The sequence below is a fragment of the Xiphophorus maculatus genome, chromosome 14 (genome assembly GCF_002775205.1).
Source record: "Xiphophorus maculatus strain JP 163 A chromosome 14, X_maculatus-5.0-male, whole genome shotgun sequence".
NCBI classification, from domain to species: Eukaryota; Metazoa; Chordata; class Actinopteri; order Cyprinodontiformes; family Poeciliidae; genus Xiphophorus; species Xiphophorus maculatus.
This window is the reverse complement of record NC_036456.1, coordinates 26,938,085-26,955,728: the sequence shown is the minus strand read 5'-3', so window position 1 is coordinate 26,955,728 and position 17,644 is coordinate 26,938,085. Positions and strand designations below refer to the sequence as shown.

The following is a 17,644-nucleotide window of genomic DNA, read 5'->3' as shown; positions in this document are numbered from 1 at the left end:
TTGCTGTCTGAAGAAATGCACCAAAAACAACCAATCAGAGCCAGGAGGAGGGGCTTAGCGCTGTCAATCAACCTCAAGTACTCACTGCCAAATGTTCTAGTGACGGAGAAACAATTTACTGTTACAGGAAAACAGTTTAACTGCCGTCATGCTAACTAGCCTAGCATTCATAACAAGATCTGCTGACGGGGAAAAGCTGCATTAGAGGGGGATGAGCAGAGCTGCACGAGATTGATTGACAGCACTAAGCCCCGCCTCCAGGCTCTGATTGGTTGTTTCTACTTAGAGACGACAGAGCAGCTTGATTATTTGTGTCCTACTGTCACCACATAATGACAGTTTCAACAAATATGTAAAATATATATGTATATTTTTATAAACGTTAAATACTGCAGCTTTAAGGATACACCATGTTAAAACTTTGACTAGACCACTCAAAAACTTTCAGGATATTTTACTGGCGTAAGAGATGAACTTCTGCTGCTGCATTATCGGATTTATTTTAAAGTTAAAATGTTTCGGTTTCCAGTTGTACTTAAAAACAGAAATGTTGTGCTGTTATTCGTTGTGTCGCCTCGCAGCAACACAACGGCATCAATCTCAGCTCCGCAGAAATGTCTGTTTTCTCCATGTACTCTGATTTCCTCCCACAGTGAAAAACATCAGTATGAAGGTCGTTTCCATAAAGCTGGTGTAGAAAATGAATCATCTCTAATTGAAACACATTGCTGTTTCTTCTTTTTTAATTTTTTACAGTATATATTTATACATTTTCTTTTTAACACTAAAAACCACACAGAAATATAACATGACGCAGATTTACAGGCAGATTCTGAGCCATGCATTACAAAAAGACAATCTATTTGAAAGAAACTTTATGGAAAAAAATCAATTGCATAAGCACCAGCAACCACTGATAAGATCTATAATGATACATCTACACACACACAAAAAAGCACATGGTAGTTTTGACTCAGCAAACCAAACCAATAAACATTCAAAACAAAATGAGGAAATGGAACGATGTTTCTCTTCGGTACAATAATAATGAAAGATTTAAGTACATCCTGTACAAGACCGGAGGCACCATTAGGTATCAAAATAAACTTTTTTTTTTCCTTTTAACAGTAAAAAGTACAAAAGTAAGAAACTCCACACATCTATAATGATTAAAATGTTTTAAACCATCACTAAATATGGGCAGGTTTTGTTAAGTTTTTAAAAATGTCTTCATCAATAGTTATCCAATGTTTCTGAAATGGTTTCCACAGAGTCAGAGAAAAACAAATGTTCGAGATCAACTCTATGGAACTAAATTGGTGCCATAATTTCGTTCAAAATTGAGAAAAAATGAAACTTAAGATCTGAAACTGAAAAAAAACTTGAATCTAAACAGTAATTTTGGACATTTTCTTTAGTTTCACATAATTTTTTTCCAGTTTCAAAACATTTTTTTCAGTTTCAGAGCTTTTCTTTTTCTTTTTTTGTTTGCTTTGGACCAAACTTTATGGCCCCAAATTAGCTCCATAAGTCCCACAGTTTTGAATTTACAAACTGAAAAAACCCTCATATGTTCTCAACTTGTATGAGGAACAATCAACAGATTCTGAGTCTGACATTGAAGACAGTTTGGTTAAAAGTGTACATAACAATAATAATGTAAAAAAGTAATTAGTCACTCATGTGTGTAATTGTATTTTTGTGTCTTTTTTTGTCGCTAACATATTTCAGATCATTATACAAGAATGAGTATAAGGGAATAGAGCAGAAGACGAATAGGTGGATTGGTGTGACGTGAAGTTCTTGATTTACAGGTCAATCTACGTTCCTATCCTCATCAATGGTCACGAGATCTTGGTCAAGACTTAAAGAACGAAATACAGACACAAGTGTCCAAAATAATTTTTCTCCACAGGGTATCTAAACTCTCCCTTAGAGTCATAAAATGTAATATACCTGTTGGCCTATTTTGAAGTCATCTGTCGTTTGTTGAAACGGCAGGGCCAATCCTTGAGTTTCAGCGCCTTCATTCATAGTTAAGAGGCTTTTCAATCAACATTTCTGAGTAAAATCGCAAGAAACTGTGCTAATGATGGGTGAAAAAGCAACCAGCCTAAAGAAAGACCTTGCTGATTGAAGATCTAAGAGATTCCAAGAACGTCTAGGTTGTTGAAAGAAACTTTAACGACTGAAAGATGACAAGTCCGTCATAGGTTGCTGTTTTCTGAAACAGATGTTGAGATCAGGTGCAGTATGTTGCCTAGATTGAGTGGTTTCTTCTTTTCATCTTTAAAAATTCACATTTCAGATCTCATCTGAGGTGCTGACATTTTCCGCCTGGCCTTTCGGATTTAACGCAGAAACGGAGTATTTCTTCTTCATGGAATATTCAGAGTTGCTGATGGAGCTGCGAACGGTGCTGCGACGCCGTGCAAACTCGGCCAGATCCTCGGCAAGGACGCTCTCCATGACCGCTCCGAGGGAATGTTTGATTTTACGACACAAGTCAGGGCAGCTGAAGACGTATAGGATGGGGTTGAGGACACTATTGAGGAAGCCAATCGTTGCTGAGATCGCAAGGGCGTTGGTTGCTACTTTCTTCGCAGAACTGTCTTTGGGAGCCATCACTTCTATAACAATGAAAAGGTGGTACGGAGCCCAGCAGAGGACAAAGGTCACCACCACAGCTATCACAAGTCGAACAAATCGGAAAGATCTGCGACAACCTCTTTGTGCTAAGCTGGAATTCACGACGACATAGCTGAGAATGATGATTGTGAGAGGAATCAGGAAGGCAAAAAACAGCTTCATAAAAGCCAAACCCACTTTGCGCTGCCTACATAGAGCTTTAAGGTCAAAGGGTTCGCTTGGGAGATACTGGGAGTAACTGTAGTAGCACAGACACTTGCCTTTTCCAAGGGTGATGGTGTCACGGAACATAAAGAAAGGGATAGTGAAGAGTACAGCTAAGGCCCAAATCACACAACAAATCTTCCCCACCAGCTGTGTGCTTCGGTAGTTTTGAGCCCAAACGGGTCGCACCACCACCAGGCAGCGGTCCAGAGAAATGGCGGCCAGCAGGAAGGCGCTGACAAACATATTGAGGAAAAAGACAGAGGAATAGATGCGGCAGAAGGTCGAACCCAGGATCCAGGACGCTCCGCAGGCATGGTAGAGACTGAAGAAGGGCAAGGTAAATGTGGCCAGGAGGTCCGACGCTGCCAGGTTCAGTATCCAGATGCTGATGATGGAGCGACTGACACGGAAGCCCACTACTGCCAGGATGAGGAGGTTTTCTATGATGCCGATGACAGACACTATTCCAATGAGAGAGGCGGTAAAAATGCTCATTGAGGTCAGGTTTTGTGCAACACACGTTTGGCTTGGTATAACAGAGTTGTTGGGAGGAAGGCAGGCCATCTTGGAAGGAAGAGATTAGTTGGAATTTCCAAGAACTCTAAAATAAAAAACACAAGTAATTAATCACGAGAAGTGGTCACATAGTTTAAGCTATAGATTATGTGACAAAAATAAGCTTGCATTACTTCTGAATACAGTCCGTACAAGTTTTAGATTTATAGTTATAGTAAAAATGCATCCATTGTCTTCTGCCTAGCTAAGGGTGTTTTTACACCTGATAGTCCGGTAGACTTCGTTCGATCAAAATTCCAACATTGCTACATTTTCAGCTGCTGCAGCTCATTTTCTCACCACACTTTGAGCAACCTGCTTTCCCTGTCACCTGCACCAAGAAGCACTGAATGAAACGACACAAAAGCCGCAGACGAAGACACAGAGAGAAACGTCCTTCTTCACAAAATGTAAACAAATGGAGTAACGTCGGATTTTAGCTGTTGTAGGATTTCTCTATTTGGTAAAAGACCACAAGTCAATTCTCCTGCTGTTGCTAGACTCACGTGTTTGTTTTGGTTGTATTTACCCAGAATGCCCTGCTCGGTAGTTTCTGGTTTTGGAGCGGTCTCCGGCCAACTTGGCATTCACATATGCCTTTGAATCGCACCAGAGTTCACTTCGACCGAATCAAGAGCTAGGTTTGTAGAGAGACCAGAGTTCATCGCTCAAACAAACCAGACTTTCTAGGCAAACAAACACGAAGTTTGACATCTGTGTTGAAGTTTTAAGACTATTAAGAGTTTTTCAGGTAGTTAAACATTTATATTCATGCTCTTATTTTGAAGGGGGGAAGACTGTTTATGCAGCAGTTCCATTTCCTCTCCTTGTTTTCTACCTTTTTCTCCCCAATGATGTTTTTTCAAACAGAAACTAAATAAAACATGGACAGTAGAGAACAGGATATAAAAATAAATAGAATATCTAAAGGTATTTCAAAACATGTAAATTATAATCTCAAAATTAAATTAACGCTAGAGGGTTGTAGTCTTTTAAGAGCAGATATAATTTGAATGATTTTCGTATTACTTGATATTAATAATACAATAATAAAACGTAAAAGTTCTGTATCACTAAGGTCACATGTTTCTGTTCCCAGAATGCATTGCTGTAGAGTCGCACCATGTAGCTCTAAGCTCTAAAACTGAAAGAGGGTGTACTTTCTTTTTTTGCTGTGACTGTATCCAATTCTATTATTGAGTTAATTTAGAAATAAGAACAGTCAGAGGGGGACAGAGTATCCAAAAAACAATGTACGCCAGTAAAAGTAGTACTATTTCAACATATTTTTACTGAAGTAAGAGTAAAAAGTAGCCGTCCAGGAAATTACTCAAGTATTTGGTAAAAAGTCTATACAAGTACTGAGAAACTGATCAAATTATCAATCATTTAATATTTAAAAATTACATCATCACACGGACCAAAATATAGTTAAGTGGAAATTTTGGTATTTTAAAGATCAAAATTACAATAATTCATATAAGTAACAAAAAATAACAAAATCAGCTAAATAAAATGTTTCCAAATCAGTTTATTTCAATAAAAAACATCTTAAGAAACTTTAACATAAACTACAGATGTGTTTCTGCGTCTGGTGAGTTTTGGGTTAAAACATGTTTGTTTTTCATTCAGTGGGTAGAAAATCCAGAAATTTTACTCAAGTAAGAGTAGAAATACTTCATAATAAAGTTACTCAAGTAAAAGTAAAAAGTAGATTGTAGTAAAAATACTCCTAAAAGTACTTCTTTTTTTTTTTCAAAAAACTTACTCAAGTAAATGTAACTAGTTACTACCAAACTCTGAAATAAGAAGAAAACTGAAATAACACTGTAATAAACATGACATAACACGTTAACACATGAAAGAGTCTTTATAACTGTTGTCATGACGTGTGACTCCATAAATAATGACTTTTTAAAGTAAAGTTGTATTAAAACTTGCATTAAAAGTCCATTAAAAGAGTCAACTTTGCATTAAAAGTGTCATTATTTACCGAAGGAAACTTCCTGGCAACAGTCATAACCGATTATAAAGACTCCTTCATGTTCATAACTGGGGTTATATCAGATTTATGACAGTATTATGTCAGTCTTATGCACATATAACAGTGTTTAGTTTTAGGTTGTAGAATCCCACTTGCTTTCTATGTATCAGTGCAATGGGGAAATAGCGCCCCCTCTCTGTGTGGCTGGTTAAATGTTGCTGGCCCCTGTACTCAGTGCCAGTCTGTGAAAGCTGCACGAGAGGTGAGTTGCATTCTTCAGCACAAAGTGTAGAAAAGTGTTAGCAACATAATAAAACATCATTTTTACTAACTTAGACAAATGGTGTGTAGTGACTATTTACTAGATGTTTGCCTGGCACCAATTTTTGTACTTTTAGTTTTGTTAATATTGTAAAACACTTCGTGTGCTAAGTTAAAAGCTAACATGACGCTCTGTCATAGTGTGCTGAGTGAAGCTGAGCCGTTGCACTGATTCGAACCCCGATATGTTTTTATTCAGGAAATAAACTGCCTGATCACCCAGAAACTCCTCGTCTTCATTAAAAAAAAATCTACACAACGCAGAGTCGAGGGGTAACTTGGGCCGGCCTGGTACAGTGGAGTGAAGCAGAACCCGGTTACACACACCCCTTCAAATAAATGTTACCAAATATATTCTATAGCTTATATATATTCTATAGGTTATATATATTCTATACTAAAATAAAGCGAGGCAGAGATGTGGTATAGGTATAGAAACCACAGGAATGACTTCATCAGAGATGTTATCCGTTCTTAATTTCAGATAATATTTAACCTTCAGCTTGGTGTTTCACAAGCGGCTTTGTTATCCTGATCTCAACTTTGAATGAACAAAACATGGACAGGAAATAGCATCTACCAAAATAACCCGATGAATGATGGACAACTTTGGGCCAGAATTAAGAAATGATAATAAAAATAATAATGATTGTTGCTATAAATGACACACAAATGAAAGAAATTACTGAATGTTGTCTGTATTCTTTGTAAAATCGTTTATTTCACTTAGTTGTGATACTTACAGAGTAAAAATGAATGATCTGGGTTGGGATGAGGCTGATCCAGTCGCTGTGAAGATAAAACATAAGCTGTGATGTTCGCTCAACGAATGTGGTTAATCACTACCTCTGCAAACCACAACATTTAGTTTTTTAGGTTTTTAGTCTCAGCTTTAAGAGGGGGATTAGTTTCTGCAGAAACGTACAAAGCCTTGCAGGCTGTGCACATTGTGTGGGGTCGAAACCACAAGCCTCAGTTTATTTACGATTATATTTGATAGACAAAAGTGGTTGGGTAGAGGAAGGAAAGTAGGACATTTGTTCTTTTTCTTGCTGACGTGGTTTTGTATTCAACTTCCCAACTCAACTTCTGTTTTTTGAAATTCAAAATGTTTGGATATTTTATGTCCCTCCTTAAAAAATTAAAGTAATCAGCTGCGATAAACCAAACAGCAGATGTCTGCCACGATAAAATGCATGATGCATTCGTCTCCCGCAGGTTTTCTCTGGCTTGGCATCCTCTGCAGCCGAGGGGAGAGTTGATGAATTCATTAGCTGCTGGTCCCCTAGCTCTTCACATGTTCATCTCTCACTTTACCCGCATCCTCTCAATATTTATTCACAGCATAACAAGGTTTTGTATCAGGCAGACCACAAAGTAAGAAATGCAATTTATATAACAGCCTCGCCTTTTGTCTCAAAAATCTCCTGTTAACACACATCGAAATATCAAGGAGAAGCTATTTATGAAAAAATATACATGTTAAACAGATCAGACTGCTAATTGTGTTGCTACTATTACAGCGTAAACCAGATTAAAGTACAAAAAAATGTAAGTCTGAACTACAATTAATTGAAATAAATAGAAATTATCCTCATAAGTGATTCTGAGAGGGGCTGGAAATCATAAGAGTTTGTATTTTCTACCTGCTCCTATTCAAACAAATAATGTAAAACTGGCATGATAATTAGCTTTATTTTTAATTTTTTTTCTGTTTTTTTATATTTTTTCTGTCCAAAATAAATAAATACGTACTATAGTCTCATTTCCAGGATGCATTTTTCAAAGTTCAGGCCTATTAACGACACCAGGACGAATATTTAGCTGTCATCCCATTTGTTTTCACATAAGTGTTCAAGTTCAACCTTTTATTGTCACAAGCACAGTAGCAAACATTTTTAGCTGTCTGCAAGAATGCCTGAAAAAAAGTCAAAAAATAATAACAGATAAAAATATTGCTAAATACTTTCTACGAACACAAATAAGCAAGAGAAAAATATGCATACTAAATACTGCAAATAAAAAATGAGCATATTTTTGTTCGTGGGGAAGAAAGAGTCGCCTCAAGCTCGTCATGCAGGTAAAAATTAAATTAAGTCATATCAATTAAAATGCCTCACCGGTGAGCTGTGTTTGCTGCAGCGCCTGCTACAGAGTGATGCAGCGACTGATACTCGCAATGGGTGTAAATATGTAAAGCAATAGGAAGTCTAAAAACCTCAAGAGGAACAAAATTGTCACAGAAGACGTGGAGCCAAGAGTCGAGTACGTTCAAGAAGAAACTAGAACTGTTTGAGCTGAAGCAGGATGGGTATAAAAAGAAATTCAAAGTAATTTTAAGAATATGTTTCACACTAATTCCACTTCCTGTTGATACTGATCTCAATGTTTTGTTCTTTTCTGAAGCTGCTCAAAAGTTCACTTCAAATACTCTTGACCATTTCTGTGCAAAGGTCAAGGGTTTGTTTAAAAACTGATTGCATGAATTTGTGCAGAAATCGAACGAATTGCTTCGTTCCAAAAACAGGATTGAGGCAATGTGTTGTTTTTCTTCTACTGGAGACAAGCAACGCTACGAAGATGCTGATGTCAGAAAATATTCAACCACAGAAATTTGTTTGTCAACCCGAGTGCTGATGCATCACCAAAGGTGTTACTTGAGTTGTGTAATTGCAAGAATGCAAAGTTTCTGCTGAAGAATCGATGAGTAGCTCAAGTTTCTTGATTTTGATCCAGCTAGCCGTTATGGTCTGAGCATCTTTGCTGCTTTCTGCTAAGTTGGCATTTTTACGTTCTATCATTACTAGACTGCTTTTAAAATTTACAACAGGGTTTCTCAGGAGCTGATTGACATGAATTCAGTATTTGATCTAGGTGGATTCGTCTATAAGTTGCTAGATGGGAGCTCCACAGGGACTTGACTGGGTCACCACTACTTTCTCACAGCAGCACTTCTCAGTTCAGCTTCTGCTTTTTACCCTTTAAGTTATGGTTTAACAGTTTTTGTAAGGTTTTGTTTCAAAACTCGGAATAGCTCGTAACAATCAGCACATCACTACAAGTAAACTTGGGAACTGTAGCCTGGTTGGGAACTGTAGTGAGTTTGATTACATTTGAATCCTTGGAAAACACTAAATCCCATGTTGCTCCATGAATCAGTGTGTGTGTGTGTGTGTGTGTGTGTGTGTGTGTGTGTGTGTGTGTGTGTGTGTGTGTGTACATATGGAGTAATGTGATGTTTTTTTTTGTACAATCTGTTAAGATTGTGCAAAAAACCCCAAAACATTTATTTGCATTTTGATTTGTGTACGTATGATAGCAATACCACCGTATTTGACAAAAATATATTTAAAAAAAAAACTCTTCTAAGACAAATATTAATCAGAGTGAAGTTTACCGTAAATCAGAATCAAGCTAACAGCTAATCAAAGTCAGGTTACCTGATAATAAAAGTCAGGCTAGCAGCTAATCACGATGAAGTTTACAGTAAATCAGGGTCAAGCTAACAGCTAATCAAATTCAGACTAGCTGTTAATCTGAATTAGACTAGCAGCTAATCAAAGTCAAGCTAACAGCTAATAAAATTTAGGCTAAAAGCTAACCAGAGTGACTTTAACAGGCTGGCAGCTAATCAGAGCCTGCAAGTCAAGAACGGTACAAATGTGGCTCATCTGCACAGACAGTTAATGCAGATGGAAAGATTAAAAAAAGGATTTATTTGAGATTTTTACTGCTAAATAAAAATGTTATCATAATGATAAATGCTAGGTGCAACACAAAGCATTAGCATTTTAATAAATAGATTTAATTGATTGATACCCAGTAGATTCACACTATAAATATCACGTTGACTCAACAAACAGAAAGCCACATAAGGAGTGAAGGTGTGTCAGAGTAAGAGGGAATCTGAACAGGACATACAACACAAGGCAGAGATGAAGTTCAGTCCTCACGTTCACTGATGCACCGGCTAGTTTTCCAGTGATATGCATTTTGATAGAAGCTGCTCTAACAATGGTTTTGTGGTGTAATCTGAAAGCACTGCTGCAGTTCGTGACTTGCAGTCAGTTGAAAACGAGCAGACTCGATGATGACATTTCTCCGTTGCACTTTGGCTTATGCTGTGTCGCAACTTTAAAGACTTCAAGAAGTTAGGAAACATGAAGTACAGCAAGACATCTACATGATCACAGACGAGTATTGACAGTCCCTTACATTAACCTGTTGGTTAAAAAAAAACCTTTTGGGCTGGATGAAGTGTGGGAATCACACTGCCACCTGCTGTTGGGTGGGTGTAATGACACCACTAGGACTGTTGCCTTTCTGAGGTACTTTGTTTTCTTCCAAATGTAGATTATTTTACTTTCCATTGAATAAATGTCATAAGCATAAGAATTAAGTGTTAATGAGAAAGAACATTTGAAGGCTTTACTTCTGCTTTGAGGCATGCTGCAGTTTATTTTGGGATATAAAACTGCAGCACTTGCTGACTGTAAGTGCTCTTACACAATGCAGAACAGGAATTAGCCACTACCCTTTAATTTCTCTCAGTCACTGTCAGCCTGCAGACGCTGTTACTGTCTGCAGGCTGCTTTGAGGCGTGCTGCAGTTTATTTTGGGGTATAAACTGCAGCACTTACTGACTATAAGTGCTTTTACACAATGCAGGATAGGAATTAGCCACTACCCTTTAATTTCTCTACTCAGTACACTGTGACTGTCTGCAGGCTGTTGAACTTTGGTCTTCTCCCCCAGCACAGCGAAGCAGCTGCACTTACTCTGACTTTAATAAAGCAACATTGTTAGCGCCATATGTGGAGACGTTTGAGAAAACACCAATCCATCTACATATTTATATTTTTATTTAAAAACATTATTATCGATGTGAAGTTTGTCCAAATTGGTTTATTTACTCTTCAAATAAAATTTGCCTAGTCAAGAAGTTATTTTCTCCTCATTTTATTGCTGTATAAGTTTTGTTTACCCTGCTTTTTGGCAGTTGGTGGTTACCGTAGCAACCAGTAGCTGTCAGCTCCTCCGCCTGTTTTCTGTTGCCGTTTGAAACTGTGGTCTGTTATCTCTTAAGCAGTATCCAGTTTTGAAGTACAGTACATTTCAGACACATTTAATTGTATGCAGAGTTCCATGTTTGATTTTTCTATGTTTTGTGTCTATTTTTTAAATCGTTAAAATTAATGTCAGCTGTGTTACAACAACTGCTATCTGCCATCAACTGCCGAATGGGAACCATTGATCTGTAGTTTGTTCAGGGTTATTTATTTTATTCTACTTAATGAGAGACTGGGCAAAAATAACATGTTAGCAGCCGCCATGACAGTGAGTTATGGTACCTACCAAGATGGCCGTCAGCTACAAAGCTCCTTGAAGTGTGACGTCACTTGTAGTGTTGTTTAGATTTGCTTTTGAACCATATTAAACGGAACATTGACCAACATATCTGATGTTTGTTGATGATTTTGATGATGGCAGTCAGCAAAATGTAACATTTGTTACTGGTTTCTCAATTGGTAACTCCATGGTGTTTTTATAGCTTTTTAACAGAGCAACTTAACTGCTTTGTTGCCAAAATGTGCTACACAGATCAACTGGATTGGTTGATTAATTGTATTTTCTATTTACTGAAGTTTTTATCATTACAAGTATGTTTTTTCTTGTAAGTTGATGTTTTTATTATGCTAATATTCTGGTAATAAATAACAAACTCCATCGTGGATTTTTGTATGTTTCTAGGGTGATAAATTCAAAACAACACCAACACTGTTCAGAGGTGATTTTGGGGGGGCGCAGAATTTGGGGCCCCTCTTCACCCTCAGTTATCCGAGAGCCGCCACTGCAGAAAGCTACACACACGCTTACACCGAGCAATATACAGAGGAATGTGGAAGGATGTCACGGTGACACGCATGCAGTAAGAAAACACGCAAACTCCACAGAAACAGCCGAGATTTGTAGAAATGGAGTCAACAGATTCCAGCCTCTTTCACAACATTTTATGACCGTGAGATAATTAATAACACAGCATAAAATACCAGCAGTAAAACAGCTGTAAATATGAGCTATTTGGCATGTAGCGCAAATAAAGTAAAGCTAAATGTCCCCTCGGATGAAGCAAGTTAAAGTTTTACTTACTGCAAAAACTCGGTGCGATGAAAGTTGGAGGAATCGGGTCTTTCCGCTTCAGACTGTCTGCGGGTTCATGTTAAAAAAACAGGCGTTTCCTCAAAACTTGCTGATCATCCAAATAAAGATTCTACTGAAGGGAAAACGAGGGGAAAATGTGTTTTTTTTTTCTCCATGTTTTTCCAACAGTTGATTCATAGGTAAGAGGAGATCTTCCTGCCTGGAGAGAAGTGAGGAATGTCAGGAGAAATTGCTGCAGAAATCATTATTTCTGCTGTTCAGCTCAGACGTTCAGCTCTTGAACTCTAATTTCGGTGCAGATGTTTAATGACCGCAACCCCTGGAGTAGCCCCCAGGGGGCGCCACAGCTGCTAACCTGCCTCCATCTCACCCCATCTCTACATATCCAGCTTGATCTAAACATTGACATTCTCATATTATGGATAAAAATTCTTCTTAATTGATATTTTTAAGTGACCAGAGAATTATCATTTTCCTCCTTTCCTGCTCAGTGTTTGTTATATTCTTTCTAGATGACTTTTAATCAGGCAGGGGTGTCCAAAGTGAGGGTTGGGGGCCATTTGTGGAGCTTGGACCAATTCTGTGCGGCCATCGAAAATTGTAGTTCAAGACCGCTACAAACTTGGCACTCTAGGCGAAACTTTTCATCAGTGATAAACTTAATTATTCCATAATAGAAAGCATTAGGCACAATTTTCTTTTTTTAATTAGCCGCGTTTTCTTTTAATTTCATAGTAAATGAATGTCCAGCAAGTTTCTACTTAAAAATAAAAAATAGAGCATATTTATTGTTTTAAACCTGGATAATAGAAGAAGCATTTCTTTGAAGGAAGTTCTTATTTTTGTTGCTGGGAATAAACAAAAAAATAACTGAAAATGGTTAGAAAACTGTCAAAAAAAAAAGCTGCCACTTTGTTTCATTAAAATATTACATGCTTAATTTATTGATAAGCATAATTTTGTTTTAAAATCAATTCACAACCAAATTATTTTTCTTCCATGACACATCTCACGGCTTTTGTGGCGTACGCCATGGCTTGCATGATGACATATGCCATGATTTGGTAACATGGCGCATGTCCAAAACCAAGGCGTACATCACAAAACCCGTCTTATGTTACTACCACGGTTTGAGTTTGGACCTGCTGCAGATGCAAATTAGTTTATGCTATAGTCTGGTACAGCACATTTATGTTTTAGCTACATTATCACTTCCTAACTAAAATTTATATATATATATATATAAAAAAAGATGCTGCAGAAAACGCTCCATAATGTTCTCAAATTAAACACACGTCTGAACACATATATTTCTATTAACTGTGACGTCATGAAAAGTTCATCTTTAGCTTTCCATTTTCATATAAAACAACAATCATTTCCATAATTGTTTAGTTCCAACTTTAAATGGCTGTCCATAGTTTGAGGTGAGCTGTAAGATTCTTTAAAAACAGAAAAAACCACTTATATTGGTTTGTGTTTGGCTTCCACTGGAAAACACCAGTCACTACAAAGAAAGAGCAGTGCAAAGCGGAAACACGTCTCACTTCTGCTCTCCTTTCCTTCCAGACAGTAAAATCAACCCAAATGGTTTTGTAATTCTTTCACCCAAAGGAAACATGACTCTCCATATTTAACCTGAACTTCCAGCTTTATATGTCTGCATTTCTTGCCGCAGAGAAAAATGAGACTTACCTAAGATGTTAACTGGCCCTCACTAAATGCACAAGAGAAAACAATTTCTCACAGGCGTGAGCAGCTTGTGCAAATCTCCAAAAGATGAAAAGCAATTTTAAAAAAGAAAAAATACACAGGAACGCAGAGAGGAAATCTAATCCAACCTTGACATGCTCACAGGAAAAATAAGAAGCGTTCGCTTGTTTTTTCCTGCTATTCAAATAGGAGATCCCTAGAGAGCTGAAGTTTGAATAAAAACCCACCAGAACATCATGTAGCCCACCGTACACTTAGCAGAGAAGAGTTAAAACAAACTCATTTTCTAAGTTTTAAACAGGAAGCATTTCACAGAACCTTCTTTGCGCTGTTCTCTGTATGAATTGTGACTAAGGATTTTCATTAATGCCGTAAACTTTAGCAGCAGTTTGTCAAACGTTTTTGAGAATCGCTGAGGGAGGCGCAGCATTACTTCCAACTATTTTTACTCCAGCAGAAAAGTTATAAAACTATGCAGATGATACACAAATCTGTTACAATGTCTCCAGGGGACCACGAAGCCATTCAAGCGCTGAAAATGAAGTATCATAAAGTTTTTTTTTACCTCAATAAAAACAGAACTGAAGTTATTATCTTAAAGAGGAACAATCTAGAGGAACATCTGTCAAACTCAAGGCCCGGGGGCCAAATCTGGCCCGCCGTGGCTTTTTATGTGGCCCTCTAGACTCCAGATGGCATCAATAAATCCCTCCAGTTTTCTACAAATCTGCAAAATTCACACAAGATCAACAAATCTCCAAGTTTTGTTCTGATTTTACAGCAAATTTCTCTCAAAATTGGTCAAAAACATTGAGTTTAAGTGACTTGGTGATCAATTTAACATCTTGCAAACATTTCTAAATTGTCACCACAAAATCTGCAATTTTGACTGCAAAACAACATCCTGGAGGAACAGCTATTTGTTGATATTTTAACAGTTTAATTGGTTTTATTAACATATTCTGGCACAACCGGCCCTTTAAGAACATTCAAATTTGTGAAATGGCCCAAAATGAAAGTGATACTTATATATACTTATAAAATACTTTAAAGATCTGCGGTTGTCATAGCAACCTTCCAGACCGCCCAGGTCTTCTGGTTCTGGTTCTGCTCGGCGTCCCCAGAATCAGAACCAAACATGGAGAAGCAGCATTCAGCTTCTATGCACCACAAATCTGGAACAAACTTCCAGAAAACTGCAAAACAAGCGAAACACTGAGTTCCTCTAAATCTAGACCAAAAACCCACCTGATTAGAGCTGATTTCAAAACATCATAAATTAAACATTAATCAATATATTTGATGCTTATTGATGATTTTTATGATGGTATTCCACAAAATATGTTTACTTACTTCATAAATAGTATATTTGTATATTTTCATGATGTAAAGCATTTTGAACTGTGTTGTTTCTGAAATGTGCAACACAAATAAACTCGACTTATGACGCATTTTTTCTCTGCTCCCTCCCTGCCCTGCTTGCTCTGGTTTTTGTCTTTTTCTCTATTTTTGGAGCTTTTTTCTGCACATCTTCCAAATCTACAAATTATGGATCTGGCCAACCGGTCTCTCAATGCAGTGGATGAAATTTTCTCGACGAGAAGACTGGCCACAGGAGAGCCCTGCTGTCCTGCGGTTTACACACCTGGCAGGATACACACCCGGCGGTTTACAAACCCAGCGGTTTACACACCTGACAGTTTATTCATGATCACAGGATTTCTGCTGTTTGGAGCTTGCAGATTCCTGGCTTATCAACACATTTGTGACAGACTCTAGAGACTCTAGTTTACTAGATTATTAGTCACTCTTTAGCTTATATTTTAGAAACTGTACTCACTATTTAGATCAATATTAGGTTATTTTTTTAGATTATTATGCAGAGAGACGCCTATTATTGCAGCCCAGAAAAGGAATTAGAACAAACTTAGAAACTTAGCAACTACTTTAGACCAGAAAACCAGAAAAGGAATTAGACCAGAGATACTTACTTATGGTTATTTATCAACCCTGAATAAGATTATCTAGATTATTTACTTTGGATCAACATTAGATTATTTTTCTTCCTTTGGTTTGTTATTTTGTTTGTATTTCCTTTTAATTCCTGTAAATCATTTTGTATTGCCTTGTGGATGAAAATGTGCTACATAAATAAACTTACCTTTATAGAAAGTCTTTATTATTCAGGTGTTTCCTTCGCTGCGTTAAGAACTACATCTCAGAAACGCTGTGTCATCACTTTTCAGAATTACTATTATAAAATTAAAAACGATTTCAGAAGAAATTGCTCATTTCCTCTTTTTTCTTTTGTCCAGTTGTTTGAGGAATCATTTCTGCTGCGTTGCCTTGTGTCCCAGTGAACTGCAGAGTAAAACCTGGAGCCCTGACGATGCAAACCTCACTGCAGCTGCAACCCGCTGGCCCAGATCTCACAAAATACACAAAATGTTCATTTGGTTGTGATTTTTTAACTGAAATAAAAATGAATTGACTGTTGATATTAAACGGCAGGAAAGGTAGAAGGAGAATTTATATTTTTACTCTGGGTATCATTTTCACCAACATAATGATACGAAACTAATTAAAACTAATATTTTAACCATGTTTATCGAGACTATTTTACTGAAAAACTGACTTTCATGCACACAAATAAGCTTTTATTTAATTTATTAAACTTGATTAAATATAGAAAGCATTCTGACTCTGTTTTTACAAGTGAGAATAAATTTCTGCAAATTTCTTTCAATACAGCAAACATGCAAAATCATTTTTACATTCTGGATCAAACATTAGTTTCCTTCAAAACTGGGTAACTTTATTTGCCTAATTTTTTGTTTTTTTATTATTATTTTATTAGCCTGTGCGTTCTTTTGACTTAACAATGAAAACACTTGGCAGTGTAAATATGTAATATCCTTTAATTACTGCATTTAGTAGTCTAATTTAATTAATTACACAACTAACTTTGTGCAAATCTTTTGTTGTTGGGCTTTATTACAGTTTAACGTCCTATAAATGAAAAACTGCTCAAACTTCTGATTCCTGAAGTTTTTCTGACTTAGATTCAAATTCATAATGAGAATTATTGAGTGAAGATGAGGAGATTAAATTAATAACCACTGCGCCTGATGTATAATTTTTCACCTCAAGCAGTTTCACAATATTAACCCACACTGCAAAAAATAAATATATAAACTACCAAGTATTTCTGGTTTAGATTCCAGTGCAAACATCTTAGTTCACTTGAAATAAGACAAAACTAACATATAAGTAACTTTTCAACAAGATAGAGAAGCTTGTTTAGAGTCAATAAATCCTTAATATTGATGAAAAAAATACTTATTGCAGTTGTAAATTATTTCACTTAAAACATGAGAAAAATTTCTTATTTTCAGTGAAATAATCTGCGAATGGAACAAATAATTTCCCCATCAAAATTAAGAAATTACTAACTTAAAATAAGTTCCTATATCTTGCTGAAAAGGTATTCATGGGGTAGTTTTGTCTTATTCTAAGTTTACTTAGATATTTGCACTAGAAACTAAAATTACTTGGTAGTTTTTTGTGTTTTTGCAGTGTACTGGTAATTTAGCTCACCAGAGAAAACTCTGGATTATTCAAATCTCTTGGCTCTGACATATAATGTTGGCACTGAGCAAACAAAGATGAGTTTAGTTAAGTTTTCCACTAAATTCACGGCACTTTACTGTTTTATTTATTAACGTCTATGTTCAAAATGTTCAAGAGTTTCACTGTTTTACTCAGATACCATGAAACACAGAGACTGAATGCACAGTATGACAGATATTAATTTACTCTAAACCGCCATGCAGCAGATCCTCCATTTGATAAACTATTATAACCCGTCAGAAGTGAAGAAATGTAAAATACTTCTGAGAAAATTTGTGAGAAAGCAAAGTTTTCCCCTACCGTTCGTTTCAGCAGTGTGAGCTCATGACTCAACAGAGGAAAAGGACCGTCTGCAAACTGATTCCTTTCTTAATCAGCCGTATCGGCTCTAGTTTCAGTTCCCCAAATCATATGTTGGAAAAC

At 36.7% G+C, this 17,644-nt stretch overlaps 1 protein-coding gene across 3 annotated transcripts; it reads right to left on the bottom strand.

Annotated features, from left to right (window-relative positions):
- Positions 1 to 2: 2 nt before the first annotated feature.
- LOC102217385 (prostaglandin D2 receptor 2-like) lies at positions 3 to 17,565 on the bottom strand. Of its 3 annotated transcripts, none has more exons than XM_023345586.1 (3): positions 17,522 to 17,565; positions 6,460 to 6,505; positions 3 to 3,457 (listed from the first exon to the last, which is right to left on the bottom strand). In XM_023345586.1, the coding sequence occupies exon 3, from the start codon at positions 3,418 to 3,420 to the stop codon at positions 2,305 to 2,307; it is 1,116 nt and encodes a 371-aa protein (XP_023201354.1). In that variant the 5' UTR covers positions 3,421 to 3,457; positions 6,460 to 6,505; positions 17,522 to 17,565; the 3' UTR covers positions 3 to 2,304. The 3 variants fall into 3 exon arrangements, with proteins under 3 accessions (XP_023201354.1, XP_014329951.1, XP_023201355.1); XM_014474465.2 differs by lacking the exon at positions 17,522 to 17,565 and adding an exon at positions 11,867 to 12,197; XM_023345587.1 differs by lacking the exon at positions 17,522 to 17,565 and adding an exon at positions 7,837 to 8,536.
- Between the last annotated feature and the right edge of the window lie 79 nt (positions 17,566 to 17,644).

What these genes read in the sequence shown, in the direction of transcription:
- LOC102217385 (XM_023345586.1), bottom strand. Translation starts at nt 3,420, where the DNA reads ATGGCCTGCCTTCCTCCCAACAACTCTGTTATACCAAGCCAAACGTGT.